The following is an 18,351-nucleotide window of genomic DNA, read 5'->3' on the forward strand; positions in this document are numbered from 1 at the left end:
TATTGTTTAATGAGTTATATTTGAAACGTTGTGTAATTTGGTATTGTCTTTTATGAAAATAATACACATTGATAAACAATCAACTTGTATTTGAAATACGTTAGACATTGTACAACATTTACAAATAATAAAACAATTAAGAACATTATAATTGCATGATGCATAAAAAAATTTAAAAAATGTTCGCACGTGTTATTATCCTAGTTTTAAATTGATAGCTCAACTTATAATATTTGATTCCCAATTTTTAGGACGCTAGCAAATTATTAATTTTACTTTTTAGTTTTTATACTGAATCGTTTTTCTAAATTCCAACGAAGCCCGTAATAAGAACTTTAGTCCACACGTCGTCCTCTAACTCGATAACTGACGTAACGCTCCTGACAAGTCAGCGCCCCGACGAAACTAATAAATTATACCATTATTTCATACCCCAAAAATAATTAAATTTATATTTCTATAACCGTAATTTCTCCATTCGCGTCTAGCACAAACAAGGAGATCTACTACTACCCTGCTTGTGATCAGTGAATTATCGAAGCTTTTCTCATCGATACGGTGTCGCATTGAGAACCAAGGTAAATTTAATTGCATTTTCACTCCTGCTTTCATTTCACCTAACACTTGTATGTATATGTTTGTGCTATTTGTTTAATTAAATCAACGCTTTCTGATTTGAAATTTGTCAGTGTTTGAACTGTATTAATGTTTGTTGAATCGAATTAGTTTTGAAATTTGACTTTATTTTTAATTTCAGCTTAGGAAAGTTTTGTTGATGTCGAGAATTGGCGGTGATTGATTATAGAAGATAGTGGAGGAGTGAGAGTGAGTTTGATTGTCGAAGCTTGATATTGTAAACACAGACGTTTCGGTTATTAGGCTTCGAAATTGGAGGACTAGGTTGAAGAATTGAGTTGGTAAAAGGCGTTCCGAGTTTGAATTTTTGCGTGTAGATTATAGGTTTAATATATTGCAAGCTAAAATGATGGATGATGTTATGGAGACTGGGAATATGGGGCATTACCAGGACAGGTTGAGGACTTTCCCCAATATGCGGAGTAAACCGTACACACCACTGGTAATTATCATTTTATGCCTTGTTTTTAATAGGTTACCCGTTTACTTCTCAAGGTCTCTACTTATCGTATATCTGTGAGTTTTTTATTGACTCGAATGTACATTGCCAATCTTGTTGTAATATGAATGTTTTTTTATTTCTCGTGTGACATGCCTTTAATCACCAGCCTTAGTTCTTGTTATGTGTAGAATATGTCCAAATAAGATAACTAGATAAGACATAAATGTCGCGTATGATTGTTTTATTCATTTCCACTCAATCTCTTCTATTCAAAATTGTAGTTGTAATTCATTTTACCATAAGTTTAAGCGATATATTTTTCTAGCTGGTCTTTGAGAACTCAATCAAGATATACAATGTTGTGTTTGGTTGGGTGGGGTATGTATATAATTTTTTATTCATTCCGTTCATAACTATTGAAAGCTAGAGCCCAGACTCACCAACTTGAGAAAGAATGTTACTTTTTTTTTGCTTACTCAATTAATCTGTTTTTGTTTGAATTATGCACTCAAACCCTTAAATAGCGATAATTAGATCATGAAATGTTACTACACTACATATCTTTAATTATATCCTATAATAGCAATATTAAAAAAATTTATATCCTCTAACATGACTAGAGTTGATAATGTACCAATTTTATGCAGTGTGCATCTATGGATGGAATAGATGTTTGACAGGTCACAACTATAGAATAAATTAAGTATATAGATAGGATAAGTTGCAATTAGGATTTATTTATACTATATCATCATTAGAGCTGAAACTTTAGAAATTTTGTTGGTTGGTTGGTAGGTAGTTTGGTATGGCACCGATATAATATAATAATAATTAAATAATATAAGAGAAGTTATTATATTTGTAAATATATGAGTTTTTTGAGTCGGACTTGAAAGAGTATATATCAGATTAGTTATGATTTTATTCAAAAGTTCTTATACTTAATTTTACTAATATTTTAACATGATATTAAATAAAAAATGAAAATTAAATGTAGAGATAGCTAACTTTAAAAATAAGCTCTTAATCTGATATAGCCAACTTTTTAGTAATGGGAGGACATTGAGGAATTAGACGTTGATGTGAAAAATAAATTTGTAAAGATTTATGGCAAAATATTGAGAATTGGCCAGAAGTTTTACATATTCACCAATAGTATGTTAAATATCCGAGAATTTGCCCATTGATAATTTTAAGCGAGCTTTGGAGGTTATCATTGCAATCAACTTCAAAACTAGTTTACCTGATCGCAAGGGATCTGAATTTATATGGGTTGTCACATAGGCTAGAAAGATGATTTCATATTTGGACCATTAAATAACCATCATTTGACTAGTGCATGTAGTCTGGCTGCATGACCTACCTTGTACTTTTTATAATTACTAGCGGTAGAGTTTTTTTGTTTTTACTCAAGTACGGGAAACAAGCTTTAAGATTGTTGGAAGCCTGAACTATATTGCAAATAGAAACCTCCAATCATCATTAGCTGTATGGTTACGTCTTGACCAATGTACTTTATTCTCTCTTTAAGCTTAGAGTAATCTTTTACAAGTTGGATTTATTTATTTGGATAATTTTACTTAAAAGTTATTTTATTGTTTGGTAAATTTTAACCTTGAGAAAATTTTAGCTTAAAAATAAATAAATTCATATGATTTAAAAGTTAAGACTAAAATTAAATAAATCAAATCTTTACAAAAGAAAAGAAAATTAAGGTTATTATAGCAAGAAAAATCACGGAGGAGCACAAATTACCTGCAAGAAAAAGAAGCGGAAGTCAGGGAGAGAGAAGACAAAGTTTAATGCTAAAAATCTTTATGACCAACTTTTTACCTATAGCTCGTAAAAACTTAAAGTGTGTTACTTAATTGGGCATCAAACGGGCTAAAATTAACTTAAAGTACATTGGACCGGACCTTACCAAACATGAGCTTAAAATTGACCTCGACCTTTATGGTTCAACAACATATACCACAATTATGAAATGGTTCTATCACAAGCCCAAAAATCCAATAACCTAGGAAGTTTGGAGAAGATGTCGCACGACAGACAGTGATGGAATATCCTTAAGGAAATTCCTGAAAGCTCAAAGTGCAGTTGAATACAGGCTTACAAAAATAAAGCTAGGTGCAAGGGTGGCGTTATCAGTAATTTAAAAAGTATTACCCGTGGTTCGTGAGGTAGAGTTTCTTCCGTAAATAATACATCTATTCCATATATATATATTTCAGGCATCAATAACTTGATGGCTCGTATTTAGAATCTTGGCCTCTTTTTGATTTATATCTATTCTCCTAATTTTTAATTCCTAGTCTTTGTGCAACTTACCTCTGGATTTTCCTTTCAACTTCTATTTTCTCCCTCTTTCTCTTTCCGGTCTCTTCTGCCATGATGTCCAAATCTTTTTCTATAAATCTTTAATTTTTGGGGAATTTCTGTAAATTTTCTAAGTTTCAATTTGTATTCTCTTCTGGATTCTAGAATCCTAGCTTTGGAAAATACATCATTACATTCTTTTAGATAAAATTACTGTTGAGGAAGAAAACTAAAAATTTATTTACCTAAGTTTACTTTGTATTTCAATTGGATAAATTTGGACTTGGTTACCCTGCTAATGTATGCATCCAAATTCTAAAGTAACCCAAGCTATATCTGATAGTATGTTCATGCCATTTATAGTTTGAGTAACCCTGTGCTTATGTCATACTTTTGGGTAATATTTTACTTTCAAGAAGTTCGCCATTGTTAATTATGTATTATCTTTGTTGAGTGGTTGTTATCCTTTATTTAGGTATGATACAAGATCAATACGAGAACATGTCCCCTTAAAATGAAATTATGATCAAAATTGGACATGTCCCCCTAAAGTGAAATTATGATCAATCCTGGGACATGGCGGCTTAAAATGATTTTGTGATAGGAGTGGTATAGTGCCCTTAAAATGAAATTATCATGTGGTTATGTATTCCAGTAAATTGATCTGTTGGCAGTTGACATTTACATGTAGAGGCTATTCTTTCGGTAACAGCTTGGATGAAACATGATTAGTTTTTTTTTTGCCTCTTAAGAGCTGTTAAGTAAACGACTCATCCAAAAAGTTTAGGCGTTGGAGGATCTTTAATTGTACGATTGACCATATCAAGCAGATAAACAATTAAATTAAACAAAACGGGGCGTGAGGACTCAAACTTGAGACCTTTCTCAAACCATGCTCAACCATACTATCCATGTCAAGTTCAGTTCTCCTAAAATCCTAAAACTTTAAGGTGTTAGGAGGACTACTTACCAAGATAATGTATATTTTAACAGTCCCCTCTGTTGAAAGCTTAGTTTTGGTTTTTGGGTCAAAGAGCTGGTGACGGGCACCCATCTTCATGGTACTTATTAGCCTTTGTGTCGATAATAATAATGAAAATATTTGGAGTAGCAAGGATTCAGATTTAAATTCAAAATCTCCGCTGCTCTGATACTATGTTAAGTAACCAACTCTCCCAAAACCTTAAGGTAAGAGGGAGACCTTAAATGGATAATAAATTATTCAGACTTTATAGTTTAAACAACCCCTCTTTGTCATGCATTCATATTTTCCTTTTTTTACCCCCCATATGTGTTTATTATTGTGATTTGGTTTTATGTGTAATTTTTTTTAAAGTATTTGCTTCTATTCACTGCTTACTTGTGGTTAAATATTTTGTGCAGATTTTTCGCATTCTCATGAGATTCAATGTCCGAGTTCTTTTTCTGTTTCTGCTTTTTGGGTTTGGAGCAATTTTTTATGTTGGTGCAAGTACCTCCCCGATCATTATATTTGTATTAGCAGTATGCATCACAAGCTTCCTGTTATCATTATATCTTGCTAAATGGGTCCTTAAAAAGGATGAGGGACCTCCTGAGATGACTCAGGTACGATGATACATTATGGATCAAACACTTTTGCACAAGGTTTCTAGAATCAATGATTAAACAATTATATTTTCGTACTTTAGCTTCTTTCTACTGTAGGTTTTACGAATCTGCACGACATTTTGCTTAATGTACCCTAATATGGAGCACCGAAGATAAAATTATACTTTCTATAAGAATGATTATTATTCCTGTAAAGCTTATATATTCATATGTAGTCTTATTGTTACCTTTAATGTTTTTGTAGATATCAGATGCAATACGCGACGGCGCTGAAGGTTTTTTCAGGACCCAATATGGGACTATCTCCAAGATGGCCATATTACTAGCTGTAGTGATTCTTTGCATATACCTTTTGCGTAGTACAACTCCTCAACAAGAATCTTCCGGCCTAGGAAGGTGACTGAAACATAGATATTTTCCCCCTCAATCTAATTCAAAATAAAACTTTAAGCTTCACATGATGTTTAAGTTTATTTTCTCCTTGCTGATGCAGGTCTGCATCTGCGTATATTACTGTTGCTGCTTTTCTTATAGGGGCGATGTGCTCTGGTGTTGCTGGTTATGTTGGCATGTGGGTATCAGTGCGTGCGAATGTTAGAGTCTCGAGTGCTGCAAGGCGGTCTGCAAGAGAGGCACTGCAGGTTTAGGGCTTTGCAGCTTACTTTCTGCTAAACCGCTATTAGAAATTATATTTATTATTGGTTTTAAGTTGCAGATAGCTGTTCGGGCTGGCGGATTCTCTGCCATTATGGTTGTTGGTATGGCTGTAGTAGGTGTAGCCATTCTCTATTCCACTTTTTATGTCTGGCTAGGAGTGGGTTCCCCAGGTTCTATGAAGGTCACAGACTGTAAGTATATTTTCTTTTATCTAATTATAACATAGATTAAATCTTGTATCATGAAGTACAAGTGTGTACTGCTCAAAATTAGCGGTTCTATATAAGTTTTTAAGGATTATATATTCTTTCTTTAAACCAAATTTTTTATCAGGAAATCATGTGTTATTCTTGATCTAAAAAATGTTGAGGCTGCCTAGTAGAGTATGGTTTGAAAGTTTAAGCCTTTTTAAGATCTTTTACACGAACTCGGCTGGAAGTGTCGGGGTGTCCATACCCATTTCTGAGTGTCGGACACAGCCACACAGGTATGAGAGGCAAAATGAGGGTCAGGGGTAACATAATTGTAAATTCTTCTTTTGCTGTTTTCCCATTTAATATAGTTATTAGTTACATATTATTGCAAGGCTTTATAAATTTTGACACTGGTGTGCAAGATTATTTGCAGTTTCACTTTCATAGAAATACTTAACTTTTTCCTATCAAAAAAAGATATGACTTGTCTTGTTCACATAATGTCTTAATTTTTCCTAAAATTACAAGTGGATCTGTGATAGTGAAGAAATATATTCTTTATAAAAAATATATATTCAAGAGCAATCGATGGAAAAGAAAGATGTAATCCAAATAGCCATGCACAGTGCCAAAAAATAACGAGCACGATAACATGCAGTTATTGATATTAAAAAAAATCTTCCTTGAGTTAGAGGAATGAATGTGGCACCAAGACAATACATGTGGCTCGAAATCTTAAGAAAGCAGAAAATATTTGATCTTTTCACACCCCAGTGTATCACAAGTTGAGTCTTGTTGTTTAGATACTCCAGAGCCTCATACGCAAAGTCACCTTATTGGTTCAATATCTATATCTTGATGTACACTAAAAGAAATTGACTAAAATTTACTTTATTGCGTGACTTCAAAATTATTTCTATTGCAGTGCCCCTTCTTCTTGTGGGTTACGGGTTTGGTGCTTCCTTTGTTGCCCTTTTTGCTCAGCTGGGTGGAGGTATTTACACAAAAGCAGCTGATGTTGGGGCTGACCTTGTTGGAAAAATAGAGCATGGAATACCAGAAGACGATGCTAGGAATCCTGCAGTCATTGCTGATTTGGTATATAACATTAATTTGTTTACATTAGATATATAGTATTGTGGTTCAATAGTGTATAAAAACGAAATATGCCATTGTTTTTAGTATATTTCGTATGATAATGTTTGATTAAGTAGCAGAGTTTCGAACTTATTATAGAGCTTTTGGTAGTAAATTTTTTTATTCTAAAGTAGCAGAATTTCCAACTGATTATAGAGCTTTTGGTAGTAAATTTTTATTCCGATTTCTAAAAGCTTTAGTTTTTTCCACTTGTTAAGATTAGACAGATGGATAGGGTCGACGTTTTAGGATACAGAATCATAATATCTACTTTTTTGATATTTACCCTACCTTGGACATTGATACACATTTAAATTAAAAAATTTGTTGATATATGGTGATAACTCTTTTTTTACGTTATTTGACGTGCTTGTTAAAAAGTGTTTGATGTTTTTTAATTTCAATTATATTTACTCTACTCGTTTCTATATCTTGGCTTATAAAAATAAATTATCATTTATCTCTGTCATGTCTTTAGAATAGTTGATAAATTGATGCTAGAACATTATATAGATATTGTTAAAATTGAAATGGATGGGATACTATTAGCCTGTCTCTGTTCTTTCTATTGGTATTTTTTAGTAAATGCAAGTGAAGTTGTCATTTGAAATCAATTAATAAGTGAAACAATTACCTGGGTTGGATTATAATAGTGTAACTTATGTATTCAGGTTATAGCTAGAAATAGAATGTTATGAATCTCATCTAGTACTAATGAAGTCATGCTTTGTCTTGCAAAATAGATAAATAAATCAGTTTTGACATACTTTTGTGCAAATAATTGTTTTATAGTAATTTATATATTACTTTAGCAGATAAATTAGCCAGTTTAACTGTTCCTTGATTATATTTATACCAAGGGTTACAGTGAGAAAATCAAGAAGCCTGATCTGCCTTGATTATGGTCAGCTTCAGGGTTATTAGTAAAAAATGTAAGATTAAAAAAACATCAAATTTCCAATATTACACAGTGTCATGAAGATATATTGACTTTATTAAGTGAGAGCCTGCTTCTATTAAAAGCTACTACTTAAACCTAGTGTATTATTAAACTCAATAAATTTCAATACCCAACACCTTCTTTACAGCTAGTGGAATATTGAGCTTTAAAAGAAAGTTCAAGCATTGAGATTGGCTGGGAACCAAGACATAAGAAAATAGACATGATCAAACTAGCTGGTAACATAATAGTAAGATAACTTGCATGTATATTTTCCACGAGTACCTTATATGTCATGGGATCGTATTGCTAAATTACTTGCATAGTGATTGTTCACATTTAATCTGCAAGAGCTGCAGTCTGATGGGAATGGTTTTATGTATTACTGCTAGAAGAATACTTCCACAGGAGCATAATAGAAGATAAATTGTACATCACGAAATTCAATAGTGACATGGAAGGTGGTCAGGAGAGTCATGTTTTTGTAGATTTAGCGTGCATAAGAATATAAGATATAGTTAACTTCTTCTTTCCCCCGTTCTATTGCTTGTTACAATTTTCACTTGCTAAGGCCTGTAAAAATATATCACCTTAAAAATGGCATGTCAGTAGCATGAATGAACATCACGTGACCTCCCCTTTTTTAAGTAGTCTATTTTTGAAGAACAATTCTCACATCTCATATGGTTAATGTGTTTCTTACATTTATTTTCATTAACATATAAAATTTGTAGTTGTATTTTCCCACTGACTTGAACTATATTTTATTCATGCACATTAAAGGTAGGAGACAATGTGGGTGATTGTGCAGCTCGAGGTGCGGATCTATTTGAAAGCATAGCAGCAGAAATTATCAGTGCTATGATACTGGGAGGAACAATGGCTGAGCGCTGCAAAATTGAAGGTAGATTATTTGTTTTAACTGTTTTAAAAGTAAACCCAAATTCTGGACAAATCAGAATTAAGAAAATCTGTATCGTATGGTCCCACTTGAAAGCATTATTTTCCCGCTGAATTGAAATTCAGATATATTCAATTGCTTATTATTTTCCATTTCCTAAATGCAGATCCATCCGGCTTCATTTTGTTTCCTCTTGTTGTTCACTCGTTCGACCTGGTGATATCATCTGTTGGAATATTTTCGATACGGGGAACACGTGGTTCTAACTTAACTGCAGGTGCAGAAGATCCAATGACGATTCTTCAGAAAGGATATTCTCTTACAATATTATTAGCGGTTCTAACCTTCGGTGTGGTAATAAATATTAACTTACATTAGTTTGTTTCAAATAATAACTGAAAGGATATTCTCTTAACCCAATCTTGCCTGTTTTACAAAATTGGTTTGGTCTAAAAATCTTATCATCCGGTAGCTTCTAGACATCATGTTAAATAGTTGATTGCAGCTGTAAGTCCTTTCTTGTGCTGCATCTATAATTCTATTTTTATCTATATGGCATTATTTCGGAGGAGGTAGCTGACCGGAAGGAAGTTGTAGAGCAGATCTTTGGTGGCAGTTCGGAGGATATAGGAACAGATCTGTGTGGGTATAAAAATGTGGGGCTGAGATTAGTTCTCAGTTCTGATGTGAATTCTGATCTCAGTTTGGCATTTACACTCAACACCCACTTAATCTTGGATACATATATGTTTAGGTGTGGATCATGATGCAGCGGCTTGCATAGCATGCTCATGCCTTTCCTAATTCTCAAATTCTTAGAATTGAAGGCTTAGCCTTGCAATACCTTCTCTTGGTGATAAGAGATCAAGGTTTAGTATCTAAATATCTGTAATCGACCATAACATCCCCCCCCCCCACAAAAGAAAAGTTTAGATTTGATTCTCATCATAATTGTAGTAGTGTGCAAACCGATATATACTTTAATCCACATTTACTGGATTGTGTTTGTGAGTTTTGAGGCTTATTAGTCATGTTTATATGCTGAGTGGACTCTCGGGTAGTCTTAGATCTATTCGACTATCCGTTACATGAAACTGGTAGAATTTTCTTGGTTCTTCATTTAATTATCTAACATCACTGTTTGTTTACTTAAAAATACCAATATACCATGCATCTTGCTTCCTCGCTTGATAAATTGATGTCCCTTTATCTTAAAAACATCTATATATCTATGCATGCTGATAATTGTCTCTTTGGTACTTCATTTTAATTTCATATTCTACTATGATAATCTATTTATTTGGTGGCTCAAAATTTCTCCATGCAGTCTACACGCTGGATGCTCTATACGGAGCAAGCACCTTCAGCTTGGCTGAATTTCTTTTTATGTGGTTTAGTTGGAATTACAACAGCATATGCTTTTGTCTGGATCACTCAGTACTACACTGACTACAAGCATGAGCCAGTAAGAACATTGGCTCTTTCTAGCTCTACAGGGCATGGAACTAACATCATTGCTGGTATCAGTTTGGGCCTGGAATCCACAGCTCTTCCTGTTCTTGTCATAAGCTTAGCTATAGTTTCAGCTTTCTGGTTGGGACGCACTTCTGGACTAGTAGATGAAGCTGGAAATCCAACTGGCGGGTTGTTTGGGACAGCAGTAGCGACAATGGGCATGCTAAGTACTGCAGCATATGTTCTCACCATGGATATGTTTGGTCCAATAGCTGATAATGCTGGTGGAATTGTAGAGATGAGCCAGCAGGTAACATGTTGGGTTGAGGACATAAATGTGGAGAAAATATCCATGTTATTATTACTTACTTGTACAGTTTGTTTTTGCAGCCTGAAAGTGTTCGAGAAATCACCGATATCCTAGATGCTGTTGGAAATACCACAAAAGCTACAACTAAAGGTTTTGCTATTGGATCAGCAGCTCTTGCATCTTTTCTCCTGTTCAGCGCTTATATGGATGAAGTAGCTTCCTTTGCTCATGAACCTTTTAAGCAGGCAAGCATGCTGGAGTTTTATTTGCTACATGCACCTGTCTTGTGTTTTATCTCATCACTGTTTTGACCACTTTACTTATGTCCAGGTCGATATTGCCATTCCAGAAGTATTTGTTGGTGGATTGTTGGGCTCCATGCTGATTTTCCTCTTTAGTGCATGGGCCTGTGCTGCAGTTGGTCGGACTGCACAAGAAGTTGTTAATGAAGTAAGAAGACAGTTTACTGAGAGACCAGGCATCATGGTAGATATCTTATTTAGATCTTATCATTGTATCACGATTCTCCTTGTTTAACTATTTGTAAAACCACATTAAGTGATGATTAGATTGATTGAGGGGTTCTGCTTATATTTTATTTTACAGGACTACAGGGAAAAACCAGATTATGCTCGGTGTGTAGCAATTGTTGCATCTGCATCTTTGAGGGAGATGATTAAGCCTGGAGCTTTGGCTATTGCATCACCAATAGTTGTTGGTAGGTTATCTCTCTTTGCCTTCATAGTCGGCATCAGTTTGTGGCCTGCACGTTAGGGTCAAATTAGAAAATGAACCTTGGGAAGTACATTCTCTGACCTCGCAACAATATCTTATTTTATAAATTAATTTCGCAGAGAGATGTGAAATTTGGTACTTGTGCATGGAAGCATAATAGAAATCTGACAGTAAAGTTTGGTTAACTTTGATTTTCACATAAATATGTAATTGAATGGGGGTGATATACCCGAGGGAAAAGAACCAAAGTTTGCTAGTCGTGAAAAAGAAGTAACATGCAAAAAAAAAGTGCATCTCGGCTTCTGTTCAAAATTTGCCTCTATCATTAAAACATTTGTAGCTCATGGAATGTTCTTAACATCTATGCAGGTTTAGTTTTTAGGTTATTAGGGTACTATACAGGGCAAACTCTTCTAGGGGCTAAAGTTGTAGCTTCAATGTTGATGTTTGCAACTGTTTCTGGTATTCTCATGGCTCTTTTCCTTAACACTGCCGGTGGAGCTTGGGACAATGCAAAGAAATATATAGAGACGGGAGCTCTTGGAGGCAAAGGGAGTGATTGTCATAAAGCAGCAATTACAGGGGACACGTAAGTTGTCTTGGTGGCTGGACTCTATTATTGTTTGTGCTATAATTTGCATTATATAGTCAATTTGGTAGAAGGCCAAAAGAGCCAATGACATGATTACAAGTGCTGGATATATACGATTTAGTTTTGCCTTCCTATGGTTTAATGATTTGGTTTTCCTGGAGAGATTGAATTTGCTCGTTGTGGAAAGAGGATATAAACATGAATGTGTAGCATGTTGTTTTGTCAAGTACCTTTAACACATTTTCAGGGATTGTATTAACGTGACATTATTTTGCAGTGTTGGAGATCCATTCAAAGACACAGCTGGACCTTCGATCCACGTTCTTATCAAGATGCTTGCTACGATTACACTTGTCATGGCTCCTGTGTTTCTATGATGGCGCAACCGCGGCGGCCTAGTGTTTGAAATCATTATATATTGCACATTTGCACACATACATGATTGGGAATTTGTTTTAACAGCAGGGCCTGAGGATCTTTTTTGGGGGAAGAGGGGTGCTTGTAGTTACATAGGAAATATTTGTTTCCATTTGGATTTGACTGAGGCTCTGAAGTCTGGTATGAGATTAGCTGAGCATGTTACTTTATTACTCAAAGATCCTAGACATGCTGCTGTTAAGTTTTGTGGTGCGTGGAGTATAGAATTGTAGTTTATGGCTTCAAGTAACTATCTACTTAAAAGTTATAAAGGACCTGCGGGACTAAACTAGAGGATCTCTGCACAACTATATCTCATTTAAAGTGATGCTTTCAATTTAAGAACATAACTTAACTAGTGTTTTAGCACAGGGAGAAGATGAATAAAGAAAAGTTACCTGTATGAATTATCTATGATTTATTGATAGGCAAAACTGATTTACCAATATTCCTAGAAGGGTTTAGGAACGCTACCCTTGTAAAGACGAATGAATTTAGTGGAATCAGAATATCACTTTTAAAAACAAAATATGAAAATTAGTTCCTAACAGACCGGTAGACTTAACCTTGTTCCTACATGACCCGATCAATTCGGGTCAGGCTACTACCTTGTTCCTACATGACCCAATCAATTCGGTGTGATGATGTAGGTTTATCTTTAACAATATTTGTTAGACTCATTCTTTATATGTTACTAGCTTAAAATCCGGCACTGATACACAATTTTTTTTTAATATTATATAATCTTTGAAACAAAAATATTTTGAATTGAATTTTTTTAATTTGTTCATTTAATTTTTTTATTTATACCTTTATGAATGATATGACTTGGTGATAATTATATTAATACACATATATGTTCATAGTTTTTAAAATTATTATAACGATTTTATAGTTGTTTTGAGAATAAAAATACAATTTTTCTATATTGGAACTTAAACAAAAATATTATTTTTGAGAGGTTATTATTACTTAGTCGATAAACTATAAGAGCTATTTGAAAGAGACAATAATACTAATTGAACGATATAGTTTTATTGATCATTTTATGTATTTTAAACCTAATAATTATTATGTTTAGTTGAAAGTTAATTTTTGGTTCATATCAATAGCATACAAATTATGCTTAATACGATATTAATTTGATTTATCCTGGTTTACTTTATTTTATTTTAGCTCGAGTCCCATTACTACGACCAAATTCAACTAATTAAATTTAGTTTAATTTTAATTTTTTATGTCCGGATCAATAAGATAATTTTTTTTGGTCCGAATAATTAATATCTATGATTTTATTTTAGTTGGTTAAATTATATTTTAATTATCTTAGATGACTAATATATATTATTTCGTTTATCCTAGTTCAATATAATATGATTTTTTAGACGGATCGATAATATTTATTATTTTAATTTTTTATGTCCAGATCAATAAGATAATTTTGTTTGGCCCGAATAATTAATATTTATGATTTTATTTTAGTTGGTTGAATTATATTTTAATTATCTTGGATGACTAACATATATTATTTCGTTTATCCTCGTTCAATATAATATAATTTTTTAGACGAATCGATAGTATTTATTATTTTAATTTTTTATGTCTGGATCAATAAGATAATTTTATTTTGGCCCGAATAATTAATATCTATGATTTTATTTTAGTTGGTTGTATTATATTTAATTTATCTTAGATGACTAATATATATTATTTCGTTTATCCTAGTTCAACATAATATAATTTTTTAGACGGATCGATACTATTTATTATTTTTTCTTAACCCGATACACATTATATCAACTAAATTCAACAATTATATTTAGTTTTCTTAAATTTATTTTAGTCCGAAATTTCAATTAGAAAAATACAGAACTAAATATGAATTAGAATTTAAAATTGGTTGAAGAAGTTGACTTTAATATCAATTAATAATAATATAGAACTAAATATGAATTAGAAATTAAAATTGATTGAATAATTTGACTTTAATATCAATTAATAATAATATAGAGTTGAACATGAAATAGAATTTAAATTGATAGAGAAAGTTGAATCCAGTATCAATAAGAATTGGAATTGATTGATCCATTAACTAACCAATTAGATATAGAATAATTAATTAAGGGTAATTAAGTATTTTTAGTAATTACCGACCACCGACTACTAAACTTTTAATGTTTCGTCTATTATAATATAGTATAGATTTTATAATTTAAAGTACAAAATAAAAGAGGAAAAAAAATGGATAGATTATTTTAGTATAAAATGTAAGTTAAGAGTTAGGTAGAGATTCTTAAAATTAAGGACAGAGAAAAGGTTTTTAAACATTTAAAGATCCTCTAAAAATCTTTTGGAACTCAAATTTTTGCATCAATCTTTATTTTTAAGCTTAAAAGCCCATATAAAGAATTTGTTGGAGATGCTGTCCAAATTAAACAAACATAGTGTTATACACATTTTCTTAATAAAATAGGGTTATTTTCTCAAACATAGGAAAATATCACTAATTATTACTGGTAGGTCATATTTCTACCCTACTTCATTAAAAACTCCCTTATAATAAAAATTAGAAAAAAGAAAAATAGCGTCAAAGTATAGCACATAATGTGCGGATTGATCGTTGTCGATATGGAGAAATATACTAAAGTTAGATTAATTTTAAAAAACTCTCCATTTCATGAGAAAAAATCAAATTGAAAACAAAGAGTAATCGATGAAAGAGTGTAGTTTAACACTATGTGGCTCCTACATGGGTCATTAGATTAGACCATTAGATTTATTTGAGGATTGAATTAGTTTCTAATTTTTTATTTTAAGAATTGTTTTCATTTTTATCTCCTTAAGCAACATATACTGAGAATTAAAAATGTATCTTGAATTAAACATATACCAAAAATAGGCCTAGAAACCTTAGAGCAATTCCAAGAATTGATGAGAGCTTCCTTGTAAAAATAAATATTATATAAACTTCTAAGTCTTATCATTTGGGCATCCTCCTCAAAGTTTTTTATCTTTGTTTTTTAATTCTATTTTTCATACATATGCCTCCATATCTAAATATCTGTCTGAATACCATCAATTGAATGTTATTGCAGTTTCAGAACCTAGTTATGCTGGTATGTCAACCTAATTTATCAAGTCAAGATTCACTAAATGAAATATTACGAGTAAACAACTTAAGTCTGAAACTGAAAAAATAGGCAACCAGATGATGACTATTTCTTAATCACGGATAGCTGAAAATTATCGAGATAAATAGCAGGAAAACAAGTGGTGTCACCAGGATTTGGACAAAGAGCAACGGCAGTAACATCAACAAGTACATAAACTGTTTTAACCATCTGCACAACATAAACATGATAGCATGAGTTTAACATAACGGAGAGTGAAATGGAGACTACATTTTGGAGGGAAAATATATATACTAATATTAAAATAGTTTAACAAACATTAGAGCATCCTCACTAATAAGGAAATATTTGAAGATCTTAAATATGTAGGGAGTATTTAGGAGTGTGTTAGAGTTGAGCTTTGTTTTAAATTTGTCAAAAAATGACTTAAGAGGAGGAATAGAAAGACACTTAGAGTTACTCTTAGATGTCTCTTTGCAACTCTTCCGTATAACTTGCATTTGCAAGCGATGAGAATCGGTGGCGGATTCAAAGCAGGACTTTTATGAGATACCATACACTTAAGTGATTAAGTTATGTGTCATGGATTCAAATTTAAATAAAATATTTTGATCATTTTTACTAGATTTTTTTATTTTTTTTAATATTTAAGTGCTAAAAAATAGTATTTCAACCATTTAATTTTCAATTTATTATCATATAACTATAAATAAAAGTACATATGACTCAAATTATAAAAAATTTGATAATATTATTAGGCACTAAATTTTTTTAATGGGGCACATTATAAAATATACATATTTATACTTTTAAATTTTGATAAAAAATTGCTAATTTTTGGTTATGCAGGAGTACGTGTCCCCGTTGACTCATACAAAAAATCGTTGATCGGCCGGTGAGAACTGAGAGTGAAAATTTTCTTTCTATCGGGTATTGTCGTTACATACCGGCTACTACGGTTTGTTCCTGAAAGTGAAAAATTGTTTAACAAATTTCAGCCATCTCGCCTTTTTTATGAAAAGTGCGTTTGCCATAATTTTTGTAAAACAATTTTTTTATATTATTATTGCGATAATAATTTTTTCAACGATAATTTTTTTACTACTATAATTTTAAATGACAATTGTTATCGGCGAAAGATATAAAAACTTGGTACCATATGGTAGGACACCAGACATGACTTTATTATTGGCCGAGTGAGATTGAGTTAAATATATACTAATACCGGTGTGTTTAGCTTTGTTTTAATTTTGATTATTTACCTATAATATTATATCATTGGTTAAAAAAAATATTCAAACGATTGATATTTCAGCGATAACAACCCAAATACCTATATGCACGGATAATAACCCAAAATAAGGGAGGGACACGTATTTTCTTAGAACGTGTAACAAATACAAAAGATACATATTTTACGAATGTGTATCGTGTAATACGAATTTTGTATATGTATATATATCTTCACTTACTTTTTTTTAGAATTTTACGATGAATACATATCTTGTAAATGTGTATTTCGTATACACATTACATAAATGCATACATTGTGTTATGCCCGCTTTTGGTCATGGGCCCTAAACAGGTCCCCATGGGAACACTGAATAGTTGGGCTCTCATGTGTAAGCTAGAATCGTGGGTTAATGTGACTTGAGCCAGCACATGCGAGCTGGGCTCAAGTGCCCACATGCGGGCTGGGCTCAGGTGCCCACACGCGGTGTTAGGTCACACACACTGTAGAAGGGGGTTGAATACAATGTTTACTATAATCAAATCACATATAAGAACTCGAGTAACAGAAGACAGATTTTATTCAACACAATAAACTCTGTTACAATATGGAACTGTCCTCTCTCAGTGATGAACAAATTATCACGAGAGCTGCTAGGGTTACAAAGAATAATAACTTCGATTAAGATAACACTTATAGTGTAAACCCTATGCCTATGTTTATATACTACACAGTTACAAGATAATGTTCTAATTGATATGGAATATAATTCTGCTTCCTAAAATATATCAACTAGTTATCTTTTCTTCCAAGTATTCTATTCTTCATAGAATTCTTTCTTCATGCATATTTCTTCCTGTCTTAGTCTCGATCTTCTTTCCTTTCAATCAGCCGCCTGCCTTATCTGAAAGTCATCTTAAGTCCAGATATTATCTCCTGATAAATATCTTCTGATAACTTAAGTTCTGATAACTTAAGTTATGATATCTTAAGTTCTGTTTTCAGTATAAGTGCTGATTTCCAGTTAAGTACTGATTTGTCCTGTTAAGTATGATCTGAAAACTAAATACAAATCATATTAGCCATGACATCACAAATGTATCTAACTGTTAGGTCCCAATGTGTTTGTAGAAGGGGGGTTGAATACAAACTATACCGTATAATCGAATTTAGTGCGGAATAAAAATTGAAACAAAATTCAAGTTAAATAAAAATATTATTAAACTTGAAAGGTGTTACAACAACGGTATCGATTACAAGGGATTAATCTCAAATTAATTATCACAAATCTAGAATAAATTCGACATGAACTTTTTCTATTTTTGCAATAAAAAGATTCAAATGCTAAACGCAATTTGAGATTAAGTTCTAGGGATTATGATCCGCTAGATAGTTACACAAGAACAAGATAATGATTTCTAGTGGTTTGGATTTAACTTTACTAGCTAGAAATTGTGATCTTGAATTTAGCAGATGAAAATGAAATATTGTGCTCGGTTGCTTTTCTTTTGTTCTTGAGTTGTTAATTTTTGGATGATTGTTGAGAGTCTGCTGCCTTTGTCCTTAAGTATTAATCAATAGAACTGAAATGAACTGGCATGATAATCGACATGACAATCACTTGTACTAGGAAGACAATCGGTATGACTATCTCCTGAACTAGCATG

The 18,351-nt window shown here is 32.4% G+C and overlaps 1 protein-coding gene across 1 annotated transcript; it reads left to right on the forward strand.

Moving 5' to 3' along the window:
• The first annotated feature begins 423 nt into the window (after nucleotides 1-423).
• LOC141664169 (pyrophosphate-energized membrane proton pump 2) lies at nucleotides 424-12,646 on the forward strand. Its single transcript, XM_074470059.1, has 15 exons — nucleotides 424-578; nucleotides 758-1,078; nucleotides 4,778-4,981; nucleotides 5,229-5,380; nucleotides 5,478-5,625; nucleotides 5,700-5,832; nucleotides 6,761-6,933; nucleotides 8,696-8,816; nucleotides 8,980-9,167; nucleotides 10,141-10,578; nucleotides 10,659-10,823; nucleotides 10,909-11,064; nucleotides 11,185-11,296; nucleotides 11,683-11,902; nucleotides 12,183-12,646. The coding sequence occupies exons 2-15, from the start codon at nucleotides 983-985 to the stop codon at nucleotides 12,280-12,282; spliced, it is 2,406 nt and encodes an 801-aa protein (XP_074326160.1). The 5' UTR covers nucleotides 424-578; nucleotides 758-982; the 3' UTR covers nucleotides 12,283-12,646.
• Nucleotides 12,647-18,351: the final 5,705 nt, after the last annotated feature.

This window comes from Apium graveolens, chromosome 6 (genome assembly GCF_009905375.1).
Source record: "Apium graveolens cultivar Ventura chromosome 6, ASM990537v1, whole genome shotgun sequence".
NCBI lineage: Eukaryota > Viridiplantae > Streptophyta > Magnoliopsida > Apiales > Apiaceae > Apium > Apium graveolens.

Coding starts and splice junctions, on each gene's coding strand:
- LOC141664169 (XM_074470059.1), top strand. CDS start 983: ATGATGGATGATGTTATGGAGACTGGGAATATGGGGCATTACCAGGAC. Junction 5,833..6,760: donor TTCTATGAAGGTCACAGACT/GTAAGTATATTT, acceptor TTTCTATTGCAG/TGCCCCTTCTTCTTGTGGGT. Junction 9,168..10,140: donor CGGTTCTAACCTTCGGTGTG/GTAATAAATATT, acceptor TTCTCCATGCAG/TCTACACGCTGGATGCTCTA.